Source organism: Nelumbo lutea, chromosome 1, assembly GCF_056320005.1.
Source record: "Nelumbo lutea isolate HS-2025 chromosome 1, American lotus-T2T, whole genome shotgun sequence".
Lineage (NCBI taxonomy): Eukaryota > Viridiplantae > Streptophyta > Magnoliopsida > Proteales > Nelumbonaceae > Nelumbo > Nelumbo lutea.
In genome coordinates, this window is record NC_142684.1 from 205,244,765 (window position 1) to 205,268,938 (window position 24,174).

At 41.2% G+C, this 24,174-nt stretch overlaps 1 protein-coding gene across 1 annotated transcript; it reads left to right on the forward strand.

Moving 5' to 3' along the window:
• Positions 1-242: 242 nt before the first annotated feature.
• Positions 243-1,947, forward strand: LOC148880541 (phospholipase A(1) DAD1, chloroplastic-like). The gene has a single exon (XM_088962473.1). The coding sequence runs from the start codon at positions 392-394 to the stop codon at positions 1,670-1,672; it is 1,281 nt and encodes a 426-aa protein (XP_088818599.1). The 5' UTR covers positions 243-391; the 3' UTR covers positions 1,673-1,947.
• Positions 1,948-24,174: the final 22,227 nt, after the last annotated feature.

Sequence of the window (24,174 nt, forward strand, 5' to 3'; positions counted from 1 at the left end):
CGCCATGTGTAATCCCTTCGCCCTTTCTCTCTTCTCCTCCCTGTGGGCCCGAGCCGTTTTTCCGGTTAACCTCTCTCAATCGTATTCGTACCATCCACCTACTCATCAAATCACTAGCCGTTCTTATTGATCCCACACCGTCCTCTCTCTCTCTCTCTCTCTCTCTCTCTCTCTTTCTTCACTTCTTTTTCTCTCTCCATTTTCGCACTTATAAAAGCCACTCCCTCCCAGCTCCCCTGCAAGCTTCAGGCGAGAACAGGATTATATAAAGAAAAAGAGAAGAAACAAAGACGTTAAATCGGTACTGAAGATCTCCGACACGGGAGAAGAAAGTGCGTAGCCAGTCCAAGAGTCTTCCTCTGTGAGTGCCGCAACACAGGAAGACCTTAAAATGAAACTCGGGATCGCCCCAGTTCGGCCCTGCACTAGTTTCCCAACTCCAAAATGCGCGTTTGCGATCCGCTGTACTGCGTCGCCAACCCAACCGGCACCAGTAGGACTGGGGAAGAGATGGAGGGAGTACCAGGGAATCAAGAACTGGGAAGGCTTGCTTGACCCGCTCGACGATAATCTGCGAGGGGAGATACTCAGGTACGGGAAGTTTGTCGAAGCCGCTTACAGTTCCTTCGAGTTCGACACTTCGTCTCCATCCTACGCCAGCTGCCGCTTCTCTCGATACTCTATGTTGGAGAAGTCCGGCATGCCGGATTCCGGGTACCGTGTCACCAAGAATTTGAGTGCCACCTCGGGAATCCAACTGCCACGTTGGATCGAAAATGCACCCAGTTGGGTGTGGAACCAGTCGAGCTGGATTGGTTACGTGGCAGTGTGCCAGGACCAAGACGAGATTGCTCGGCTTGGGCGCCGCGACGTGGTGATCGCTTACCGGGGAACCGCTACATGCATGGAGTGGCTGGAAAATCTACGTGCCACGCTGACTCGTCTCCCCAACGCCCCGTCCAATGTGGGCCCTGACATTGGTGGACCAATGGTGGAGAGGGGGTTCCTGAGCCTCTACACCTCTGCATCCGCAACGTGTCGATGCTTACGAGACCAGGTGAGGGAGGAAGTGGGCCGAATTCTGCAACGCTACGGTGATGAGCCGCTGAGCCTGACCATCACCGGCCACAGCCTCGGCGCAGCACTGGCCACACTCACGGCCTACGATATAACGACGACCTTCAATCAAGCTCCGTTGGTAACGGTGTTCTCATTCGGGGCGCCACGTGTAGGCAACCGGAGCTTCAGGTGCCACGTGGAGAAATGCGGAAGCAAGATACTGCGCATCGTTAATTCGCATGACCTCATCACCAAAGTCCCTGGTTTTGTGATCGACGACCATCACCACCACCACCATAACCATAATAATCACGGCGATACGTTGAAGAAGAAGAAGGGAGGCAGCCGTGTGGCAGCAGGCTTTCCGAGCTGGCTCCAGAAGCGAGTCGAGGAGACACAGTGGGTGTACGCCGATGTGGGTCGGGAGCTCCGAGTCAGCAGCGGAGACTCGTCTTATCTAACGTGGCCGATTACCAACGTCGCCACGTATCACGACTTGGACACCTATCTCCAATTAGTCAACGGTTACGTAAGCTCCAACTGTCCTCTCAAAGATTCTGCAAAAAGAGTTCTGAATGGACAAAACAGAAAAATAACACAAGCAGTTAGATAGCGGTTAGCGGACAGATTCGTGTATCACGCGATTTGTATTCTTTTGTACATAAGTCAGGAGATGATTGAGTCTGAGTCAACAAGATGACCTCCCCCCCTTCCCTTCCTTCTCAATTTGCTGCGACCTACGGAGCATGGAGTATGGAGATCAAGGTGGTGCTCTGCGCCACTTTTATTTTTGTAGAAGTACAACTGATTAATTTCCTCATTCCAGAGACTAACATGCGCCACGGGTGCTGCTACTCGTTCAATTCGTCAGCTGCCCCCTTCAACTGTAAAAACCTAATAAAGTTGAAATGAATAGAATGATGGAATAGATGATGAAAAATCAGAAAAGAGTTCACTTTTGGAAATACATACAAAAGGGAACTGAGAACGGCGCCCGTTAGCCAATCAAATTCACCTTCCAAAAAGGTAGTCCTTGTTTGGTCGTGGAACTGTTGACAAAACAAGAAAAAAAAAAAAAAGAATAAAAGAAAGAAAAGAATATTGGAATAAGGAGAGTACGTACAGTCGCATTCTTCTCGTTGTGTTAATTTACCAAAGTGGTCCGACTCGCCGATCCGCGTCACATTTCCGTGGTTGCGACCGAGGCTCCCCCCCTCGGTTCCACCGACCGGATTTGTGGTTGCAGGGTTTTGTCGCACATGCCATTTGCTATTACAACTCGTGCATCACCGTCCATACGGATTCTTCTTCTTCTTGTTTGATGACAAATTAGGCTGTTGGGGAGGTTTTTTTTGCACATGACACGTTAACCCAATCAAATATTGATTGTAAATACTCTTTTGCCTTCGTCCATGATAACGTGTCATGTGTAAATAGTAAAACCATCACCTTTTTTTCGTTGTTGCTTGTGTTTTGAGTCTTTTGACTTGAAAAACCAAAGTGTGAGCCATACACCGTCCGCACGCCTCGCACGCGCTCGAGTGAGAGGGAGTAAAGCAGGAGTAAGACTGTGGTCGATTTTGACAATGAACCATATTAGGGGATGACAAGTGGAAAGCAATAACGTGCCAAAAATAGCCGAACCGAACCGAACCAAACCAAACGTAGAGTCACAATCGATAAAAGTACTTCTTTTCTATTACTTTAATAATACTCTACACCCTGAGATATATACTCCAAAGGAAAGCGTCAGAATCTAAGAAAAGTCGCGTCACAATGATCCAGTAGTGGATAGATTGAAAGTTATATACGGAATACCATATCATTTTTTTCTGGTTGTTGTATCAGTGTGGTGGTGGTGGGCTGGTGGCTTCTCCGATTGAAACTATAATTACTGCCGTGAAAATAAATGCAAAGGGAGAAGTCCCGTGTCGGTGTCACGGCGCGACTCAGTCGCTTCCACCTAACATTCTCAGACTGGGAGTGGGAGAGCTGCCTACTTCGATGATAGCTTTGCAAATTGCAATCCAATCAAAATCCGACCCACAAATGATGGCCTTCCGATGAAGATCACACGGCTGATGTCTTGCCCTCGGAGTCTGTATGCAGTGTGCCGTTTGTAGTCAACAATTAGGTAAACTGCGGTCGAATCCAGCACCAGCAGCACCACAACGGCCCCACCCACACACGCACATGCCAGGTGGCATGTTAAGCTAAGTACACATGCATCAAAATCATGCAAGTCAAAAAGTGTAAGCTTCACACCCCGCATAAACAAGACGAATTTATTGCCTGCAAGCTTTTATCCCAGCGGATGGGTGTAAGGGGGGACGCCGCAAATCTGGTGGAATAATGGATGGTTAGGCAGATTCATTGACGTTTCTGTCAAAATTATGTGTGAGGACTAAGAAGAGACAATTAGCAACTTCGTGAGGCAGTCGGTGAGATGCCGGCAGATGCAGAGAGGACCGTGAACCGTCGGATTGGTGTCAAAGAGCAGAACCATGGCAACGGCTAGAAAGTAGAAAGTTAGAAAGTGGGGGCCTGCGCTGGGTGTGTGGAAAACTTACGCGTTGCTTAGGAATGCATGGAACATGCAGATGCGATCTACTTTTCTCCTTTCTCTATCATTCTTATAGAGTGGAGGGAAGATGAATACTACCTTTTGGTTTTTAGAATTTAGAATACGTTATAAACCTTCATCTTTCCTTTAGGCCATGTTTGGGAGTGTTAAAAAATAAATGTTTATTCTGAAAAAGTGCTTATTTAGGCTGATATTACACTATCATGTACTTATTGGTGTTTGAGAAATAAGTCCAAAATAAACGTTTATTTAAAAAATAAGGACTTATTAACATACACACTCCCAAACATGGCCTTAATGGTGTAAATCACCCATTACTATATAATAATCTAGGTTTATTGATTTATTATTAAGAAACATAAGAGGATAGAGGTACTTTATAGTTAGAAGGGATAAGGTCACTTGCCACTAGGAACTGCCAACGTGAGATTATTATTATTTTTTTTTTCATTTTCTTTCTTTTGTAAAAATGCCAACGTGAGTTTTGACATGCTTCTACAGTAGCTTTTGGTATATTGGCCATTTAACAGGACAAAGTATATAAAAGTTATATACTTTGGCACAACAATCTTGTCCACCACCACCTCAATGCTGTATCCAAACCATGGACAAATCTTACCGTAGGTGCTAGAGTTTCCCAACTAAATTCATAGGGAGGATTTTGACAAAGAGTTGCAATGACTTTTATCTGATCCAAAGTAGAAGAAAGAAGGTAATTCACCTGTATTGGTATAAATATCCTCATTACCCAAGTTCACCACCTCATTTTAGATGGAGAAGCAGACGTTTCTGATTATTGGATGCCACTGGAATTCAATAATGCTGTGTTTAGTTTAACAGAAAATAAGAGATACAGAAAGTTAGAGGGAAAGTTACAAAGCACAACCTATGAGAACCATCACCACAACTGGGGAAGTGCAAGTCTCTGAACAAATACACTGATTTAACACCTTCCTATAGATTTCAAGCAAAACCAAAATCTAGAACATCCATTACCCGCCGAACCCAGGGGAGTATGGTCCTTTTACATGTCTCAGTACTTCCAGCAAGATCAGACAGGAGTAAACACCAGCACCTGTTAAAGTTACTAGGAGGCTGGGAAGTTTGGCCTTTTTATGTCTCTTATATTCTCTTTTGTATTCTTATTTAAATAAGGGCATATATGTCATTTTATTATTAGTAAAGAAATAAAAGTGGGTCAACAGTTTTATTAAGTCCCACAATTTCAGGATCCATAATTGTTGGAAAATAATAAAGATGGCAGAACAAACTTATTGGCAATCGTTTTCCAAACTGAAAACTTGCAGGAGTGTGGTGTTGCAAAACTGCGAATTCAAAAAGTAAATTCGAATTAAAAAAAAAAACAAACGATTAATCCGATAAAAACCAAAACTCAATTCGGTACATCGTGCACACGCACACACGCCCGCGCCCTCGCCCCCGCCCTCGCCCCCGCCCCGACTTGGTGCGCATGTGTGAAAAGCACTCCCAAGTTTAGTGGTATATCTACCAATAAGTTTCTTAGACGCTCTGCCTCAGACCCCGCCAATTCTAGTGCAATAAACTCATCCTCCATTGTTGAATTTATATTACATGACTACTTTACCAATTTCCACAATAATGATCATCCACAAAAAATAAACACGTATCCATTGGTGGAGGTACTATCATTTGAATATGAAATCCAATTCGCATCAGTAAATCCTTCTAAAATAGGAGAAAAACCTGAGTAGTGTAAACCAAAATTATAGTTCCTTTTAAATATTTTAATAATCTTACTAAAGTTTCTCAATGTTCATTTTCAGGATTATGAGTATACTGAGATTGGGAGAGAATGGAGTTTTCTTGTTATTTATGGATTTTAATCCCCAAGGTTACATTAGCCTCATCCAAGTCTTTACTATCAAATTTGAACATTAGAACTTGTTTTGTTTCTTTTACTACCTCTAAACTTGTTCCCATTATTAATATATCATCAACATATAAATAGATCATGGCTCCTTTGTCATTTTCAAATTTGCTATAGATGCATCTATCAAAATAATAATTATTCTATTATTAATATTTTTATTTGTATAAATTCATTAAGAGCAGAAAATCAATTTTTTATATAAATATAAAATTGGTAGAATTATTATTTCATTTATTGATGATGCGTGATATGGTGCTCCCTGTTAGCGGACTCAATCCGATGTCCAAGTGTCTAGCTTGCTTTACCCAAGCTACCCTTAGGCTTATGAAGTGCATCCGAGATCTCCGGACCGTCTGGTTCGGAGGTGGTTTCACGCCTGGCGCGTAAGCGAGTAGTGCTTATCCAGTCACGCCCGAAGCAGGCGAGGTGATAATCGACTCTTCCAATGTGGCATCGTGATCTCAAGGAAGTTGGAAGATGACCCGCTTAAGGAGGTCGCTCGACACATTAGGCAAGTCGCTAGCTACACTCAAGTTAGGTCGACAGAAGCGGGTCACTTCTCGTGCCGACCTAATGTCAATCTTCGACCTGTGGTGACTTGTTCGCCCGGTTCGCACATCACCCTGCCTATTCGCCCAACTCAGCTCAAGGTCGGGCTAGTGGCAACAAGATTCAAATTTCAAATTCCAAGTTGGGCGTGCAAGTTGAGCGTGTAAAATTTAAAATTCAAATTCGCCCACAAGCAATGTGACCTCGACCTCCGATCTAATGCCGCATCACCTCATCCGTCAATTTTCTACGCCCAAGGTTATAAATAGGGGGGTCCCTGCTGGGATTTCATTTGTTTTGTTTTGAGAGTTTCGACAAGAGACTGGGGTGATCGATTGGAGGAGAATTCTTCCTAAGGACTTTCAGTTCTACAGTGGGCTGGACCCTTAAGATGTCGGTGCAAGGATGATTCAGTGCATCCTTCAGGTATGATCTCTATTTTTGATGTTTTGCTTTTCTTTCCTTCTAGGTCTCACTTGCTTATTTTTCCTTTTTACAAGCAAATACAATGGTCCAGGTCTTGTCAAATCAGGCGAACATAGAGACCCTGTAGGCCCAGCTAGAAGGATCTCGCCTAAGCGCTGAGGCGGCCAACTGCAATGCAAAAGAAGACCACCAACGCTTCATCAATCTCAGCAAAGGCATGTAGCGCGAGTTGGAACAGGCCAAAGGAACCATCACCGCCCTGATTGACGAAGTGTAGACTAAGGATCACTAGCTGGAAGAGAGGCAGACTAAATACACGGGAGATATTTGTCGTGCTAAGGTCGCAACTGTCAAGCGTTTCCGTATGTTGTCTAAGTATGATCAGGAAAAGGTCAAGAACGCCCTTCTTTCAATGAAGAGGGGATTCAAGCTATGTCGCGGCTTCCTTAAGTCCTTGCATTCCAACTTTGACTTTAGTAACTTGTTCATTAGGTCAATGTCGAACAAGCTGGCCACATAGGTCGACCAAGAGCCTCGGACTCCAAACGAGGAAGATAACGAGGTTGGTGATGTGACGGAGGATGAGGGGATTAGACGACATCAATGGTGAGTTGCAGGGTGATGAGGAAGAGTAACTACCAGTTGGGGAGTTTCCATTCACGGTTTTCAAGAATCTGTTGTACCTGGAGCCTACGTGCTCTTGACTATTTCTTTTTAGAGTTATGTGTTCTTCTACCTCATTTTTTATTGTATGTCCTGCCCCATTTGTTTCTAAATGAACCGATCTTTCTTGTATACTTTGTGCCTTTTTTAGCACCTTTTATTTACTACTAAAAAATAGGCTAAGTATCAAAACAACAATAGATGTTGCCGAGGTGACGAGGGTGCACGAGTTGCTTAGGTGCCAAAGTGACTATACTCATAATTTTGGCCAAGTCAAAATGATGTTGAGTTGTCGAACTGCCAACGTATCCTAAGGTTAGCGTAGGGGGCCTTAGAGCTAAAAGTGGTTTGGCGTCCCCTTATGTAAAACTTAGTCAAAGTGCTCATATTGTAGATCGGCTAGACCAGGGCCCTGTAGGGGCCTTCCCAGTTCGAACCTAGCTTTCCGCCGAACTTAGGTACCATAACCTTCTTGAGTACTAGGTTGCCAATTCGAAATTGTCATTTCTTAACTCGAATGTTATAATATTGATCTACTCATTACTAGTATACTACGATTCGAATATAGGCCAAGTCACAGACTTCTTCTACTAGGTTGAGGTTAGTTCGTAACTCGTCCTCGTTAACCTCCTCAATCTCGGTTGGAATGACAATTTTCATCATGTATGTTAGGTTGAAAGGACTCTCCCCGGTTGTCGTCTTGATAGTAGTTCGGTAGGCCCAAAGGACATTGGACAACTCGTCCACCCACAAACCCTTAGCTCGAGAGAGCTGAGCTTTGAGTCCTCGGAGTATCGCCCTGTTCGTCACTTTGGCCTAACCATTTGCTTTGGGATGGGCCACCGAGGTGAAGTTTTATTGGACTTCCATCTCGGCACCACACCAGTTTTGAAACTTAATGTCTTCGAACCGCTTCTCATTGTCCAAAATCAGTACCTTGGGGAGTCCAAATCTATAGACGATGCTCTTCCAGAAAAACTTCTGCACATTCCAAGCTGTAATGGATACCAGCGGCTTAGCTTCCACCCACTTCGTAAAGTAAACCGCCATGACCAAGAACCTCCTATGCCCGGTAGTAGGTGGAAAGGGACCAAGGATATCTATCCCCCATTGTGCAAATGGCCACAGGCTGGTAAGGTACCTCAAGTCGGGAGCGGGCCGGTGTGGTATGTTAGCATGCCACTGGCACTTGTCGCACTTTTGAACTAATTCCAACACGTCTGCCTTCATCGTGGGTCATTAATAGCTTTGTCGTAGCACCTTTAGAGCGAGTGCCACCCCCAGGTGTCTTCCGCAGAGACCTTCGTGGATCTCGCGTAGCAACTGACTCGTTTCAGTTGGGCACAAGCAGCGCAGGTAGGGGAGCATGAATGACCTACGATACAATTGCTCGCATATGATTACATAGCGAGTTGACTGTTGCTCAACCCTTCGAGCTGCATTATGCTCTATAAGTACAACCCCATGACGTAGATAGTCAACAAGCGGATTCACCCAGCTCGGTTCTACAGTCAAAACAGGAGTAACCTCTTCTACCACCCTTTCTATGCTAGAGCATGGCAGGTCTTCAATGTAGACCATTCTCTTTGTAGTGTCAATCCCACCGGTCATATTCGAGAGCGAATCGACCTCAGTGTTCTCGGACCTCGAGACTTGCTAAATGTACAAAAAATGGAAGTTGGGCAGGAGCTTCATAACCTTGGCCAAGTAGGCTAACATGGCAAGCTCCCGGACCTCATACTACCAATTTCACTTGGTTCACCACTAGCTGTGAGTCGCTTCACACTACGAGATGTTTCGCACCAACCTCCTTCACCAGCGATAGCCCAGTTATCAGCGCCTCGTACTCAACTTCATTGTTCGACGCTAGGAACACGAATCAGAGAGTATATTTCGACTTCACCTCACTAGGTCCATAGAGTATTAGTCCAACTCCGCTCCCGTGCTAGCTAGACAAATCATCCACATGGAGGATTTAGGGCTTGTCCCAAATTAGGTTGTGTACGCAATCTGGTGCTCCTTGCTGGCAGACAATTCGAACATCGGACTAAGTAGGTCACCTAATCGAGCTGTAAGAAAGAGCGAGATCAGATTGTTCGAGTTGCTTTACCCATGGTGGACACTCTGATGCTTACCAAGTTGGTAGAAGCGGGTCACCTCTCATGCCAACCTGATGCCTTGTTGGGTTCGTTCTCAGTTTGGTCTATCAAGGTGGTGCCGAGGTCGTCAGATTAGTTTGAGGTGTCTGAGGTGCTTCCATGGCTTACTTGCATGGTGCTAAGATGTCGTATGACTATGTCACGGTGCCACGTGTCCTCATGTCACTAGAGAGCCAATCATCACTTATGATTATAAATAGTAATTTTTAATATTATTCTATTTATTTTTAAGTTTAAATTGTTGAGCATATTAATATTTAATATGACATTTCGTTAGACTTCATGTTTACGATTCAGTTAATAAAATTTATTTTATTTCACTTGTTATCACAAATTAAAGGACAACTGCATTTTTTAATATAGGAGTTATGCACGTATCCATGTGCATTGATGCATATCGGCCCGTATCGGTCAATACAATGGGATTCGCAATGATACAACACCATACGATAAAATGCCAATCGTAACGTATCTAGTATCATCCATTACCGATACCAATACAATATGCCTTGTATCGGACATATTTATTATTTATAAATATATATATATATATATATGTATATATTTTTATATATATTTATAGATTATTAATTGATATTTTATTTTACATTAAGTAATAACATATTTATTATTTATAAAAATTAAAAATTTTGTTTACAAAATATTCTAGCATACAATTATATATTGAATCTATCAAATACACTAATTTAAATTTATATAAAAATGAATTCTTATTTCTGAAAATTTATTGAAATAAAATTGTTAATAATGGAATAACTATTTTAGTAATTTAAAATTATGAATTTGTGCATGATATGTATTTTAAAAATTTTAATATATAGATATGAAATATTTTATGTTAATATTATATATTTTATTAATAAAATTTATTATTTACAAAAAAATATATTTTTATCAAACATTTCAAAATTTAATATTTATTTGACTTTTTTGTTAATATTGAAAAGTAAAAATAGTAAAATAGAAAATAATTGATATAGTAATTAAAATATAATAATTGCATATCTTTCGTTTCTTGGGTAGAGAATGAATTAGCACACAGTATGGTAAATCGGGCTAGACAAAATAAAAAGCAACTTTGTATGTTCAGAAAATGCTACCATCGTTTGCAAGTCAGATGCATGGGTGGACAGCCAGCCGTGATTTGATCATTGATATCTGCTAATGAATTTGTCACCTTGTATTGTCTTGCTTGTGGGACATATAAGCAATGAAAAATATCCTTGTTCACAGACCCAGTGTGAATAGGAGATTTACATCTGAATTGTTACTTGCTGTAAGGAATTTGGATTGCAAATCAACTTGGTGTGAACAGCCTAATTATAGAGAGAGATTCTAAGGTGGTGGTGGTGGAATGGATGCTTGACCCAGATTCTATTACTCGGCACTATAGGGACCTATTAAAGGAAGTCAAGTGGGTAAAAGGAATATGACAAGTAGAATACAATGGGTGAGTAAGTCGGCTAATTCAATGGAAGATTTCTTAGCAAGGAGCTACTAGGTAAATTCTTTACAAGGGTGTGGCTACTATGCTTTTTATAGAAACAGTAATTTCCATTGAAAAAGATTAACAGAATACACAGGTCCAGTCCCCATAATAACGAAGACTAACCCCCTAAAAGATTCAATTTACAATTAAGCCCAAAACAACTCTCCCCTATTTGTCCGTGTATCAACCAAACCATAAGTTAATAAGAGGGGGCTTTCTAGAAATTTTATGTAATGCTGGTTTACAATTATAAAAAGAAGTTGGAAGCAAGGGAAATAATCCATCCCATGCCAGATTTTCTCACTCTCTTTTTCTCTTTTCTTCTCCTTCTCTTTTCTGATATATTATAAAGGTTGTAATTCATCTTATTTAATAGAGATTGCAGGCCATAACACATGGTATCATTGAATCAGATTAAAACCTTCGATCTACTCTTACCAAATTTCTATTCATCCTCATGCATTGCACTGGTTCATTCGCTAGTAAAAAATATAATTAATAAGGATCATCAATACACTAGCTTCGTGTTACAATTGCAATGACAACTCACAATGACTTTTCAGACGTTTGGGATTAGGTAAACACAGGAGAGGTCATAGCATTTCTCAGAAAAGTGAGGAGACGTCTTAAGTATTTATCCAAAGAAATAAAGAACTCTCAAAGTGTTAGCACTCAACTTTGCCAGGTTATCCAAATAAACATAACTTCCTAAAAATTCAGACATCCAGATTGTAATGGGCCGAATAGACCTAATTGGACCTATTACCCCTTCCTCTTGTAGAAAAATGCACTAAATTTGACTCTGCAAATCAATTGGTACCTCAAATCCATTTCACAAAATTTCAAACCTGAATAAACCTGTATGAAATAAAGCAGCAATTTTTGGTTATTTTGGAGCTACATGACATGGGTCTTGAATAAGCAAATCAACTTCATCAATGGATGCTCCACACCCAAAAACCTCACAATAGTGAATTTCATCCCTCTGGACATTATTAACACCTGGGCAACCTAGTCAACCCTTTGAAGTGTTGGATCACAGTTATAACCTGTTTGACTCTCAAGATCCATGAACTTTTGGTCTGTCGTAAACTTTCAAAAACAGATACCTAATCAAGTAGAAAGAGCAAGGGGCAGGCTGGATGAAGAAAAGAATAACCTATCGTCTTATTACTCCAGATTGTTACCTAAATTCTTAGTAAACAGACTTGTCAACTGATATTCAGACTTCACATAAGGGGTGGATGTATCACCATTGTCAACTTTCTTTCTGACAAAGTGGCAATCTACTTCAACATGCTTCATCCTCTCATGGATGTTCTCACAGAATAGGTTTATGGGTGTTGTAAAAATTTGCACCTCAATCCCTTGTAGTGGGTGCTTCATCCATATTAGCTCACAAATAACATAGACCATGACCCCACACTCTGCTTCAACATTACTCTGGCTACTACACCTTGCTTCTTGTTCTTCCAAGCAACTAAAAACTACCTCCCAGTAAAGTATAATATCCAATAGTAGACCTTTATCAGAAAACAAACTAGACCAATTTGCATATGCATATCCTTCCAACTGCAACCACCACCACTCGTATATGGTGTACTCATCCAGGTACACCTCTCAAGTATCATAGGACTTTGATGACCACTTCCCAATGATAAGTCTCAGGACTCAGAGCAGTGGAGCACTGAGTTGGCAAGCACAGTCCTATAAATTCCACTATGATCAATGACATGATATAGGAATTGAGAAAACCAAGTCTGCTGGTAGGCACCTATGGTGTTAGCAGACAATACAAGCTGTACAAGAAGATAAGAAGGTTTCTTCATTGAGGCCATAATCAACTGATACAATCTAAAAATCCACTTAATGCTTTTAGGAACCATTGCCCATTTTCTTTCTGACTATCCAAAAAGATATCCTTGAATAAAACTTAAGATTGGAGGAAAACTGTTTCACATTATATCTTCCACAAAAAGAGGATCATCAGTTGTTACCAGCCCATAGAGGACTGGATCTGGTTACAATTGGACAATTTCTTTCACTAAGACGTTTAGACAAATTGATTATATTGAATTTTCCCTGTTAATTTTAAGACTTCCTCAATGGTGAACAACAATTCTACTATCACCTGTAGTATTGAAACAACAAGCTCTGGAGCAATGTTTCTGTTTCACCATAAAATACATTCCCAGACGTTTGGATATTTATCACATATCCTTCTGGCCTGGGTGAATATTTTTCTTTTCCCCTCAATAGAGTTCAAACCATAGTCATCCCCTAATGACAGGTATCCAAACTAAAGTCATTTAGCAGGATGTAATATATTTGGGTGATAGATCCATATCAAGTAAATTGACTATCTTCTGGCCAAAGGGAAAAGTCAAATGGTTATGTAATAAGTCTGATGACAAAGCAAGCATAAACATCAACTGACAAAATTAACATTAAAAAAAAAATGAGCACAAATACCTCAGATCAGCATGTGAAAAAACTAGTAATCACAAAGATCAACCTGCACTTCTGAACTCCTAGTAGTTGGTAACCTTGCTAGACGTGAAAAGACATTGGGAAAGTATGATGCACTACCTTGTCAAGATGGTTTTGAATCTTAGCAATTGCAAACGTCATGATTGAGTTTTTGGCAATGGAAATATCAAATCAGACAAAACTTCCCTCATCTCTTTAAACATTTTTTTTAACCTACTACTCACTGGGTACAGCATCTTCCTAAACCAAATGATGTTGAGGCTTCCAAGTTTAGAAGACAAATTGGGGATAAGACACATGACAAATGAGATCCCGAGCCAAAAACATTATATAAGGTGCTGTTGAAAAAGAGCAAGTGAAGAGAGGAGAGAAGGGAGGAGAGTCGAATGGACTAGGAACCCTCCAGAATACAGGGGGCGAGTGTAAGAGTTATTATTTATACTGGCCCAGTCGTACAATATAAACAAGAGAGAAATTACAATAGTACCCTTGCGGTACTAAACCTGAGTACACAAAACAACTATCAACACTACCCCTCAAGTTGGAGCATAGATATCAATCATGCCCAACTTGTCACAAAGATCATAATGTTTGGAAAGGTTTAAACCCTTTGTAAAGATGTCTGCAAGCTGGTTCTCAGAATTGACATAGGGAGTACACACTTCGCCTGTGATAACTTTCTCTCTGATAAAATGCTTGTCAACTTCGATGTGTTTTGTTCTATCATGTAGCACCGGATTGGAAGTAATGCTTATAACTGCTTTGTTATCACAGAATAGAGTTATAGGTTTGGCCACTGGGAAACCCAACCCACCCAACAAATTCTTTATCCACATGCTTTCAACAACCCCGTGGGCCATAACACGATATTTAGCTTCAGCACTAGATCTAGCCCCCACATTTTGCTTTCTACTCCTCCATGTAACAAGGTTCCCTCCTATAAAGGTGCAATAGCCACTGGTAGACTTTCTGTCACTTTGGGATCCAACCCAATCTGCATTTGTATAAACTTCAACTTTTAAATGTCCGTGCTTTTGAAATAAAAAGCCAGTACCCGGATACTTCTTTTGATATCGGAGGATTCTCTCTGCTGCTTCAAGATAAGAGGACCTAGGAGCATGCATGAACTGACTGAGGACACCAACAACATATGCAATGTCTGGACGGGTCATAGAAAGGTATAACAATCTCCCTACAAGCCTCTGAAACTATTTCACATCCTTGAGAGGTTCACCACGGCTGTCACCTAATTTATGGTTGGGGTCAATGGGAGAGTCAACTGGCTTCACCCCCATCTTCCTAGTGTCCTGAAGTAAATCTAGGACATTATTCCTTTAGAGTGGCAAGAAAAAACTTCAACCTCTAAATTTCATCCTCCCAGTCACCAGTAACAATTATGTCATCCACATATACAATTAGAGCAACAATTTTTACCTTCTCCTCTTTTCACAAACAGAGTGTTATCTGATTGACATTGCCTGTATTCATTCTGCTGAAATGCCACATGGAATTTGCTGAACCAAGCTCTTGGTGATTGTTTTAACCCGTATAGGGACTTCTTCAACTTGCACACTTTCTGTTCATTGCCTTGAGCCAGAAAACCAGGAGGTTTAATCATGTAGACTTCCTCTTCAAGGTCACCATTCAAAAATGCATTCTTGATGTCAAGTTGGTGTAGATCCCAATCCAGATTAGCCGCAAGAGAGAAAAGGACTCTAATGGAGTTCATCTTGACAACAGGGGCAAAGGTTTCTGCATAATCAACTCCATACACTTGATTAAATCCCTTTGCCACTAAGCGAGCTTTATACCTTTCCACTGTTCCATCAGCCATATGCTTGACTGTGAACACCCATTTACATCCAACTGGAACCTTTCCCTTAGAAATATCAACAAGTTCCCATGTGCCATTTTTGTGAAGGGCATTAATTTCTTCCTTCATGGCATTTGTCCATTCAGGAACTGAAGGAGCTTCTGTCACATTCTTAGGGATAAGGACACTGTCAGTAGAGGTAAGGAAAGCATGGAATGAGGGTGAAATGTTCTCATAGGAGACAAAGTTGGAAATGGGATGTTTAGTGGTGCACAATCTAACACCCTTCCTGTGAGCAATAGGGTGGTCAAGATCATTAGCAGTAGAGGAATCATTTTCAATAGATTCAAGGACATCATTGGGAGCCAAAATACCTGAGTGAGTATGATCCTCCCCCGAGGAGTCTGGTGGCACTGGAGGTACAGCTTCCGAATTCTTCATAGCTCTTGAATTTGGTTGGCCTTTGCAACGACGAGAAAAAACACGAAAAGGCGGAGGGTCAGGGAGAGAGAGAAGCTGAACCAGTTTCTCCTCATGCCTACACTCCCCCTGAGGAGAAACAGGAAAGAAATGCTCATCTTCAAAGAAAGAAACATCCATGGAGACATAGAATTTTCGAAAAACAGGATCAAAACAACGGTATCCCTTTTGAGCGAAGGAGTAACCAAGAAATATGCAAGAGATAGCACGAGAGTCCAATGACAAATTTTGGACAAAACACCAGCAACCAAAGATATGAGGAAGAATAGAAAGAAGATGAGCCTTAGGAAAAAGAAGTTGATGTGGGGCTTTGTACTCTAACCAACGAGAGGGCATACGATTTATAAGGTAAGTGGAACAAAGAACAGCTTCAAGCCAAAAATGTTTGGGAACATTCATATTAGTAGTAAACCCCGAACCACTTCAAGGAGATGTCAGTTCTTCCGTTTGGCCACACCATTTTGTTGTGGCGTGCAGGCACAAGAGCTACAGTGAAGGGAATCACGCGAAGCAAAAAACTCTGAGGTCACTATGAAAAAATTCTTTTGCATTGTCTGATTGAAAATTTTGAATTTCAGTTTGAAATTGAGTGAATACCATCCGCTGGAAATCTTGAAAGATTTTTTGTACTTCTTCCCTGGTTCGCATCGGGTATACCCAAGTATATCTAAAATAATCATCAATGAGGGTAATGAAATATTTGTAGCCACTCTCAGATGGTAAAGTAACAGGGCGCCATACATCAGAATGAACTTTGTGAAAAGGAGATTTAGATTTATAATTTTTTTGAAGAAAATGAGTTCTACAATATTTACTTAATTGACACGTTTAACAAGAAAATCAGAAACAGACATTGACTTAAACAGTTATGGAAACACAACTTTCAAAGATTCAAAAGACAAATGACCAAGACGACAATGCCATAAATAGACTTTCTTCTTACAGGACTGACTCATAGACTCTGTAACATGAAGACCAGCCTTATTCTCCAGCAATGTAAAGTCCATCAACCATACGTCCCCTACCAATCGTCCTCCCCGAGGCCAGATCCTGAATCACACAATGAGAAGGGAAAAATGTCACTGAGCAATTCAAGGAATTAGTAACACTACTAACAGAGAACAAATTAATGGGAAATTTTAGAACATGAAGGACATCAGAAAGGGTAAGACCAAGAGGAAGAGAGAGAGTTTCTTGACTAGCTATGGAAGTGTATGATCCATCGGCTAGTCTCACTTTGTCTCTTCCAGAAAGAGGGTGATAGGTTTGAAAGTAAGAGGACGTACCAATCATGTGTTTTGACGCTCCAGAATCAATGATCCATGGAGAGTCAGGGGTGTGAGAAGTAACATGGAAAGTTGTGGCAGGGTTACCTGACGTAGATGGAAATGAGGTTGAGGGAGGAGCATCCATCTGACGAATTGCTCTACCATAGAACTCTAAATGGTCATGGAAGGAATTCATAATATCCTCCCTCGGATCAGATCCAGTGAGATGTGTCTGAGCCACAGTAGAAATGGGGGGCTGATTCTCTCGAGTAACCATGTTGGCCATGTGATGTTTCTTTGTACCATGCTGTCCGGACCCCTTATTCACCTCTGAACCTTGCTTCTTAGTCAGATCTTGAGCCCATTTTGGTTTCCCATGAGGATTCCAACAGGTATCTTTGGTGTATTGGGGTTTCTGGCAATGAGTGCACTACAATTTGTCCTTATCTTCTGTTTTTTCTGGAGATCTCCTTTTTTAGAAGAAGATCTCACACCAGTAGAGACACCTCCTTTTGCTACCAACGCAACAACATCGCCACCAAGGTTGTTCATCAAATTTCTTTTACTTTCTTTAGATTGTACAAGAGCATAGACTTCTTGAACAGATGGGAGATCCTTAGAGTTGAGAATCTGAACCCTAATAGATTCATACATAGGATTCAGACCATGTAAGAATGCAAACACCCTTTGCTGGGAGACAAATTGCTTGTACCTTTTGGCATCCTCATCACACTTCCAATCCACACTCTGGTAATGATCCAACTCCTCCAGATAGAGGTCAAGTTAGAGTAATAAAATGATGTTGCCTGCAGTTGATAAATTTTGGCATAGTGTCGCAATTCTGAATATGTAGATTTTTCTTGTTCCTAGATTTCATTTGCAGTTTCAGCCCACATAAATTTTTTCCTTATCTGAGGTTGCATGAAAACCAAGAGCTAGGACATAACAATACTGTTCTCCTGATTCCATCTATCATATTCAACACTCCCAGAGGATGGTTCTTTTATCCTCCCATTAATATGGCCTATCTTCCCCCTTGCAGTGATGTATAATTTGGTCCCTCTTGACCACTTTAGGTAATTTAAACCATCAAGAGGGACAACAGCCATAGGAAAGGATAGGTCACCCCCACCCATTCCATTCGGCATTGAGGAAACTCTAGATGTGGCTAAATCTTCACTGCCCATGATATCAGAATAAAAAGAAACAGCAACCAAATGAGTACTGTCATACAAGGCTATTGCAAAAAGAGGTCCTTCTGACCTCCGGTTTCACTGGGAGAAAAGTTTTAACACTATTGTTGCAGTACTGGAATAGGTCTGTATGACCCACGATTTTGTAGGAATAAAAAAGAAACACTGCAGTTGTAGTACATCACTAGGTTTGAATAACCTAATAAGTAGTCTTGATAGCCAACCGGTCAATGAGATCAACAGGGTAGCCGAACAGTCAATCAATAAGATTAATGCAATATCAGCTACAATATCAGCTTCAAGGCATCAACAGTCCATAATACCAAAAAAATATCAACTGAATACAGCTGCTTTGTTAAGGAATACAGTCAATCAAAAGTTCATCAATCGGCTAAACAGTCAATTAGTAGGGCAGTTGAACAGAAGATGATCAATAGCTCTTTTAACTTTCGATGATAGTCTCTCTGTAAACTAGAACTCCCTCCATGAACCTCAAACGATAGCTTCTCTACAATTGAGTAGACAAGGGGTACAACTTCTGGGCTGGAAGATGAAAAGACTGTAACTTCTGGGTCGAACTGAGTACACCAGATTAGCAGTTCGATGAAGACAACTATGGGAGATGAAAGGTCTCTATAACTTCTGGGTCAAACTGAATACAACAGCTTAGCATTTCGAGGGATGCAGCTCTGGGAGATGGAGAGATCATCTGCATGACATTGAGCAGCAGGTTTGCTTGACACCACCCTTTAGGCCTGGACGACTTGCTCTGATACCATGTTGAGCAAGAACAAGAGAAGAGAGGAGAGGAGATAAAAGGAGAGAAGGGAGGAGAGTCAAGTGGACTGAAAACCCTCCAAAATACAGGGGGCGAGTGTAAGAGTTATTATTTATACTGGCCCAATCGTACAATATAAACAAGAGAGAAATTACAATAGTACCCTTGCGGTACTAAACCCGAGTACACAAAACAACTGTCAACAGGTGCCAACTAGCTCAGCTGGTAAAGTCAATGAAAGTAGTTACACTGACCTGGGATTGCTTCCTACTTTCACCTTCACGCTCATCATCCCCCATCCCGAAGTTTACCTAGCAAAAGTAAAGCAATGAAGAAGAAGATAATAAATTTGGATATTGTTTACAAGGGACCTTTCAAGAAGGTGTTGCATTCCCTAATTAATATTGAAAAGAGTTCTTGCACATCATCAAAGAAATGAAATATATTCAGGTTTGAACTTTGACTTTGACCAATTAAAAACAAAATAAAAAAGGATATTGAGGTCTTTAAGTCAATTTCTGATTATCAAAGAAAGAAAAATGAAAGCATCCCTCACTCCAAAAGTCAAATAAATAAACTTAGGAAGCATTAGTCATGTAGGTCAGTTTACATAGCACAAAAAGGAAAACCCATAAGTATGATTTTTCTATTATGGTTTGACTTCCGAACTCTGTTGTTTTCAGAAATGAGAGATCCATTTCTTATATCAGTATGCTTAGGACCTGAACATTGGTCATACAAAGAAGAAATTAGGAAATCTTTAGAGATTTGGAATTCTTATTATGCTTTTTGGGCAAAAATCATAAAAGTTTCACCATTCTTAAAACATGACTCTCTCTGAATCAACACTCTCTCTTTTGTCAATAAACTTAAGAAAACAGCATTAATTAATACATGAAATTCAACTTATAAAGAATCAGATGATTCGATGGATTCTTTTGACCATTGTTGAATCTGTCAGCTTTTTCTTTATTTTAGTGCCAAGGGGCACATATGTAATTTTATCTTCTTATTATTAGAGTGGCACCGCCAGTGACAGTTTTGACTTCAAATCCCTTCTCTCCTCTCCTCTCACTGTTATGGATCTTTACTGTGTTTTTTACCAAGAAAACATGGTATCAGAGCGACAGATCTGTGATTAGGAGCAGTGTGATCGAATCCAAGAAAGGGTGCATTGGGTTGACCTCTTTCTGTGTATTTATTCCCTTTCCCTCTTGGTCGTGTGCCAAGAAAACACCAGCCAAAATGCTGTGAAGGTGGTCCTCTGTTTTTTCTCTCATATTTGTGGATAATGATCCTTCTGTACCCAGGTAAGTGGGTTATGTAGTAGGTCTGATGACCTGTGGCTGCTGTGAGGTTGTGTTTTCTCGGCCTGTGTGGATCGAGTGATCCTTCTTTGTGCCCTGAAAGGTGGGCTGTTGAGGTCTGAATGCTCTGTAACTGCTGTGACAGCAGTTTTTTCCCTTTGTTATTTGTTAAAAACTGCAGTAGTTGTGTGGCAAAAAAAATCGGTGAATTGTGGTAAAAATCTGGCAAAAAATCTGGTGAATTGTTACTCGTAGGGACTGTTCAAACCTGAACTTGATCTGTTTTGCCTCTGAAACTGGTTCAGTAGGGTGGTAGTCTGAGAAAAAGTACTGTTGTGTGATCAGATATAATTCTGCTGTGTGAGAACAAGAACTGAATTGTGCCTAAACTGTTACAGAACTGAGAACGGTGACTGAACTAAGAATAAGTATATTGACTGAACTGTGAGACTATGACTGAACTGAGAACAAGTACCTTGACTGAATTGTGACTGAACTGAGAGCAAATACCATGTCTTCTGAGGATTCTAGTGTGACCTCCAGTCAAGGTGGAATGAATGGAGGATTTGACATGAGTTTTCCCATGGCTGTGGTCCCCTTTGATGGTCTTAATTACCATGACTGTGACTGAACTGAGAGCAAATACCATGTCTTCTGAAGATTCTAGTGTGACCTCTAGTCAAGTGGAATGAATGGAGGATTTGACATGAGTTTTCCCATGGCTGTGGTCCCCTTTGATGGTCTTAATTACCTAGAATGGTCAATGGAATCAAACTTTACATAACTGCAAGGGGAAAAGTGGGGTATATTAATGGTAAAGTCAAAGAACCGAAGTCTGGAGGTGTAGAACATGATACATGGGACCAGGAAAACAGCATGGTGATGTCATGGCTGTTATTGTCCATGTGGGCAGAAACAACTCATGAGGTTTGGGAATAGGCTAAATCTACATATTCAAAACAACGACATTATGCTAAAATCTATCAGTTGTCTTGACAGTGTAGCCGGCCAGAGATAGGTGGAAGAGGAGAGAAGAGAAGAGAAGAGAAGAGAAGAGAAGAGAAGAGAGAAGGTTTGCAATGTAACAGTACTGGCGGCGCTAGTGTTTATTTTACTATATATAGGGCGATAGAAATAACAAGGGAAAAGACCCTTGTGCCCCTAAGTACAATAACAGACATAACAGAAATAAAAAAAAAACGAAATAAAAAACACTTTAATTAGACAAACAGGCCCTAACAACTGCAACTAAGTTATTTTAACATTATTCCAACACTCCCCCTCAAGTTGGAGCATAGATGTCAATCATGCCCAACTTGTCACACAAATCTTTGTGCCGCACATAATGAAGACCTTTGGTGAAGATATCTACAAGTTGCTCTTTTGAGTTGACATATGGTGTGCGCACTTCTCCACTTTCAAGTTTCTCTCTGATAAAATGCTTGTCCACTTCAATGTGTTTCGTCCTATCATGCAGAACTGGATTAGCAGCAATATTGATGGCTGCTTTATTGTCACAGTAGAGTGACATAGGATTGCTTACTGCGAAACCCAGTTCACCTAACAGATTTCTTATCCACATGATTTCCGCAACCCCATGAGCCATCGCTCTATACTCTGCTTCAGCACTGGATCTAGCCACCACACTTTGTTTTTTGCTTCTCCATGTGACAAGGTTTCCTCCTACAAAGGCACAATAACCACTGGTAGACTTTCGGTCATTGACTGCTCCTGTCCAATCTGCATCAGTATATACTTCCACTTTTAAGTGACTGTGTTTCTGGAACAACAAACAAGCTCCAGGAAACTTCAAGGACACCCACTGCATAGGCAATATCAGGCCTGGTCATAGACAAATATAGAAGTCTCCCCACGAGTCTCTGGAACATCTTTACATCTTTCAAAAATTCTCCCTGACTGTCTCCCGGATGGTGATTAGGTTCAATAGGTGAATCAGATGGTTTTACCCCCAACTTGCCTGTATCTTCTAGTAGATCTAGTACATACTTCCGTTGGGAAATAAAGATGCCCATGTGAGAGCGGGCAACTTCAATTCCAAGAAAGTATCTTAAGGGGCCTAGATCCTTCACCTCAAATTTAGTGGCTAAGAACTTTTTTAGTCTTTGGATTTCAGCCTCCCAATCTCCTGTGATCACTATGTCATCTACATACACAATAAGAGCTGCAATTTTACCTTCACCTCTTTTTACAAACAAGGTATGATCTAACTGGCATTGTTTGAATCCCATTTGTTGGACTGCTACATGGAACTTACTAAACCAAGCCCGAGGCGATTGTTTCAATCCATATAGGGACTTTTTCAACCTGCACACCTTTTGTTCACTGCCTTTGGCACAAAACCCTGGGGGTTGGGTCATGTACACCTCCTCTTCCAAGTCACCATTCAAGAAGGCATTCTTGATGCCCAATTGGTGAAGATCCCAGTCAAGATTTGCTGCCAAGGAAAGGAGAATCCGGATGGAGTTCATCTTCGCTACAGGAGCAAAAGTCTCCGCATAGTCCACTCCATATACCTGTGTGAAGCCTCTTGCTACCAGTCTAGCCTTGTACCTTTTGACAGTTCCATCAGCTTTGTGTTTCATTGTGAACACCCACTTGCACCCCACTGGTTCCTTCCCCTCAGGAAGATCTACCAACTCCCACGTACCATTTTTGTGTAAGGCATCAATTTCTTCTTGCATTGCATTTGTCCATTCAGGTTTTGACAAAGCTTCTGCCACGGTCTTAGGGATGGGAACACTATCCACAGAGGAGAGGAAGGCACGGTACGAAAGTGAAACATGCTCATAGGACACAAAGTTTGAGATAAGATGATTAGTGGTACAAGATCAACACCCTTTCTCTTAGCAATAGGAATATTAAGATCATTGGGGACATGTGAATCAACATTTAAAGGAGCAATGGGAGCAAGTGTACCTGGCTGATGAGACGGATCTGCCTCGGGTGAATCCGATGATGTTGGTTGCATAGTGTTCGGCTCCACGGCTCTTGAGCTCCGTTGGCTCTTATGGCGACGATGGAAAACCTGGAACGGAGGAGGATCGGGTAAAGGAGGTAGTTGAATCTGAGTCGTCGCCTATTTCTCCTCAACCCTACTCTCCCCCTGAGGAGAAACCGAGAAGAACGGTTGACTCTCAAAGAATGAGACATCAATGGAAACATAGTACTTGCGGGCAATGGGATCATAGCAATGATACCCTTTTTGAGATGAGGGGTAATAAAGAAAAACACAAGGAATAGCCCGAGGGTCAAGTTTACCACGAGTAAGTGATGGGTTGTGGACAAAACAACGACACCCAAAAACACGCATCGGAATGGTGGACAGCGGGGCTGTAGGGAACAGGAGCTGATGTGGGGCCTTATACTCTAGTAGTCGAGAGGGCATTCGATTGATGATATATGTCGCACACAATACTGCATCCATCCAGAACTGTTTTGGCACATTCATATGAATCAACAAGCCACAAGCAACTTCGAGAAGGTGGCGATTTTTTCGTTCAACCACACCATTTTGTTGGGGCGTCCTGGCACAAGAGCTCCGCTAAAGTGACCCACTCGAAGCAAAGAACTTCGTGAGATCACTATGGAAATATTCCTTTGCATTGTCCGATTGGAAAATATGAATTTCCGTTTGAAACTGAGTGAACACCATGCGTTGAAAATCTTTCACAATTTGTGGCACTTCATCTCAAGATCACATAGGGTAAACCCAAGTGTATCGAGAATAATCATCAATCAAAGTAACAAAATACTTATAGCCAACCGCAGTAGGTAGAGTAACAGGGCCCCAAACATCAGAAAAAACAATATGAAATGGATTCAAACAACTTTGGGAACATAACTTTTAACTGACTCACTGACAAGGACTCAAATGCTGCAGGTGGGCATCACTTTTATAATGCTTACTCAACTGACAAGTTTGACACTGTAACTGACTCACTGACAAGGACTCAAACAACTTT

What these genes read in the sequence shown, in the direction of transcription:
- LOC148880541 (XM_088962473.1), top strand. Translation starts at nt 392, where the DNA reads ATGAAACTCGGGATCGCCCCAGTTCGGCCCTGCACTAGTTTCCCAACT.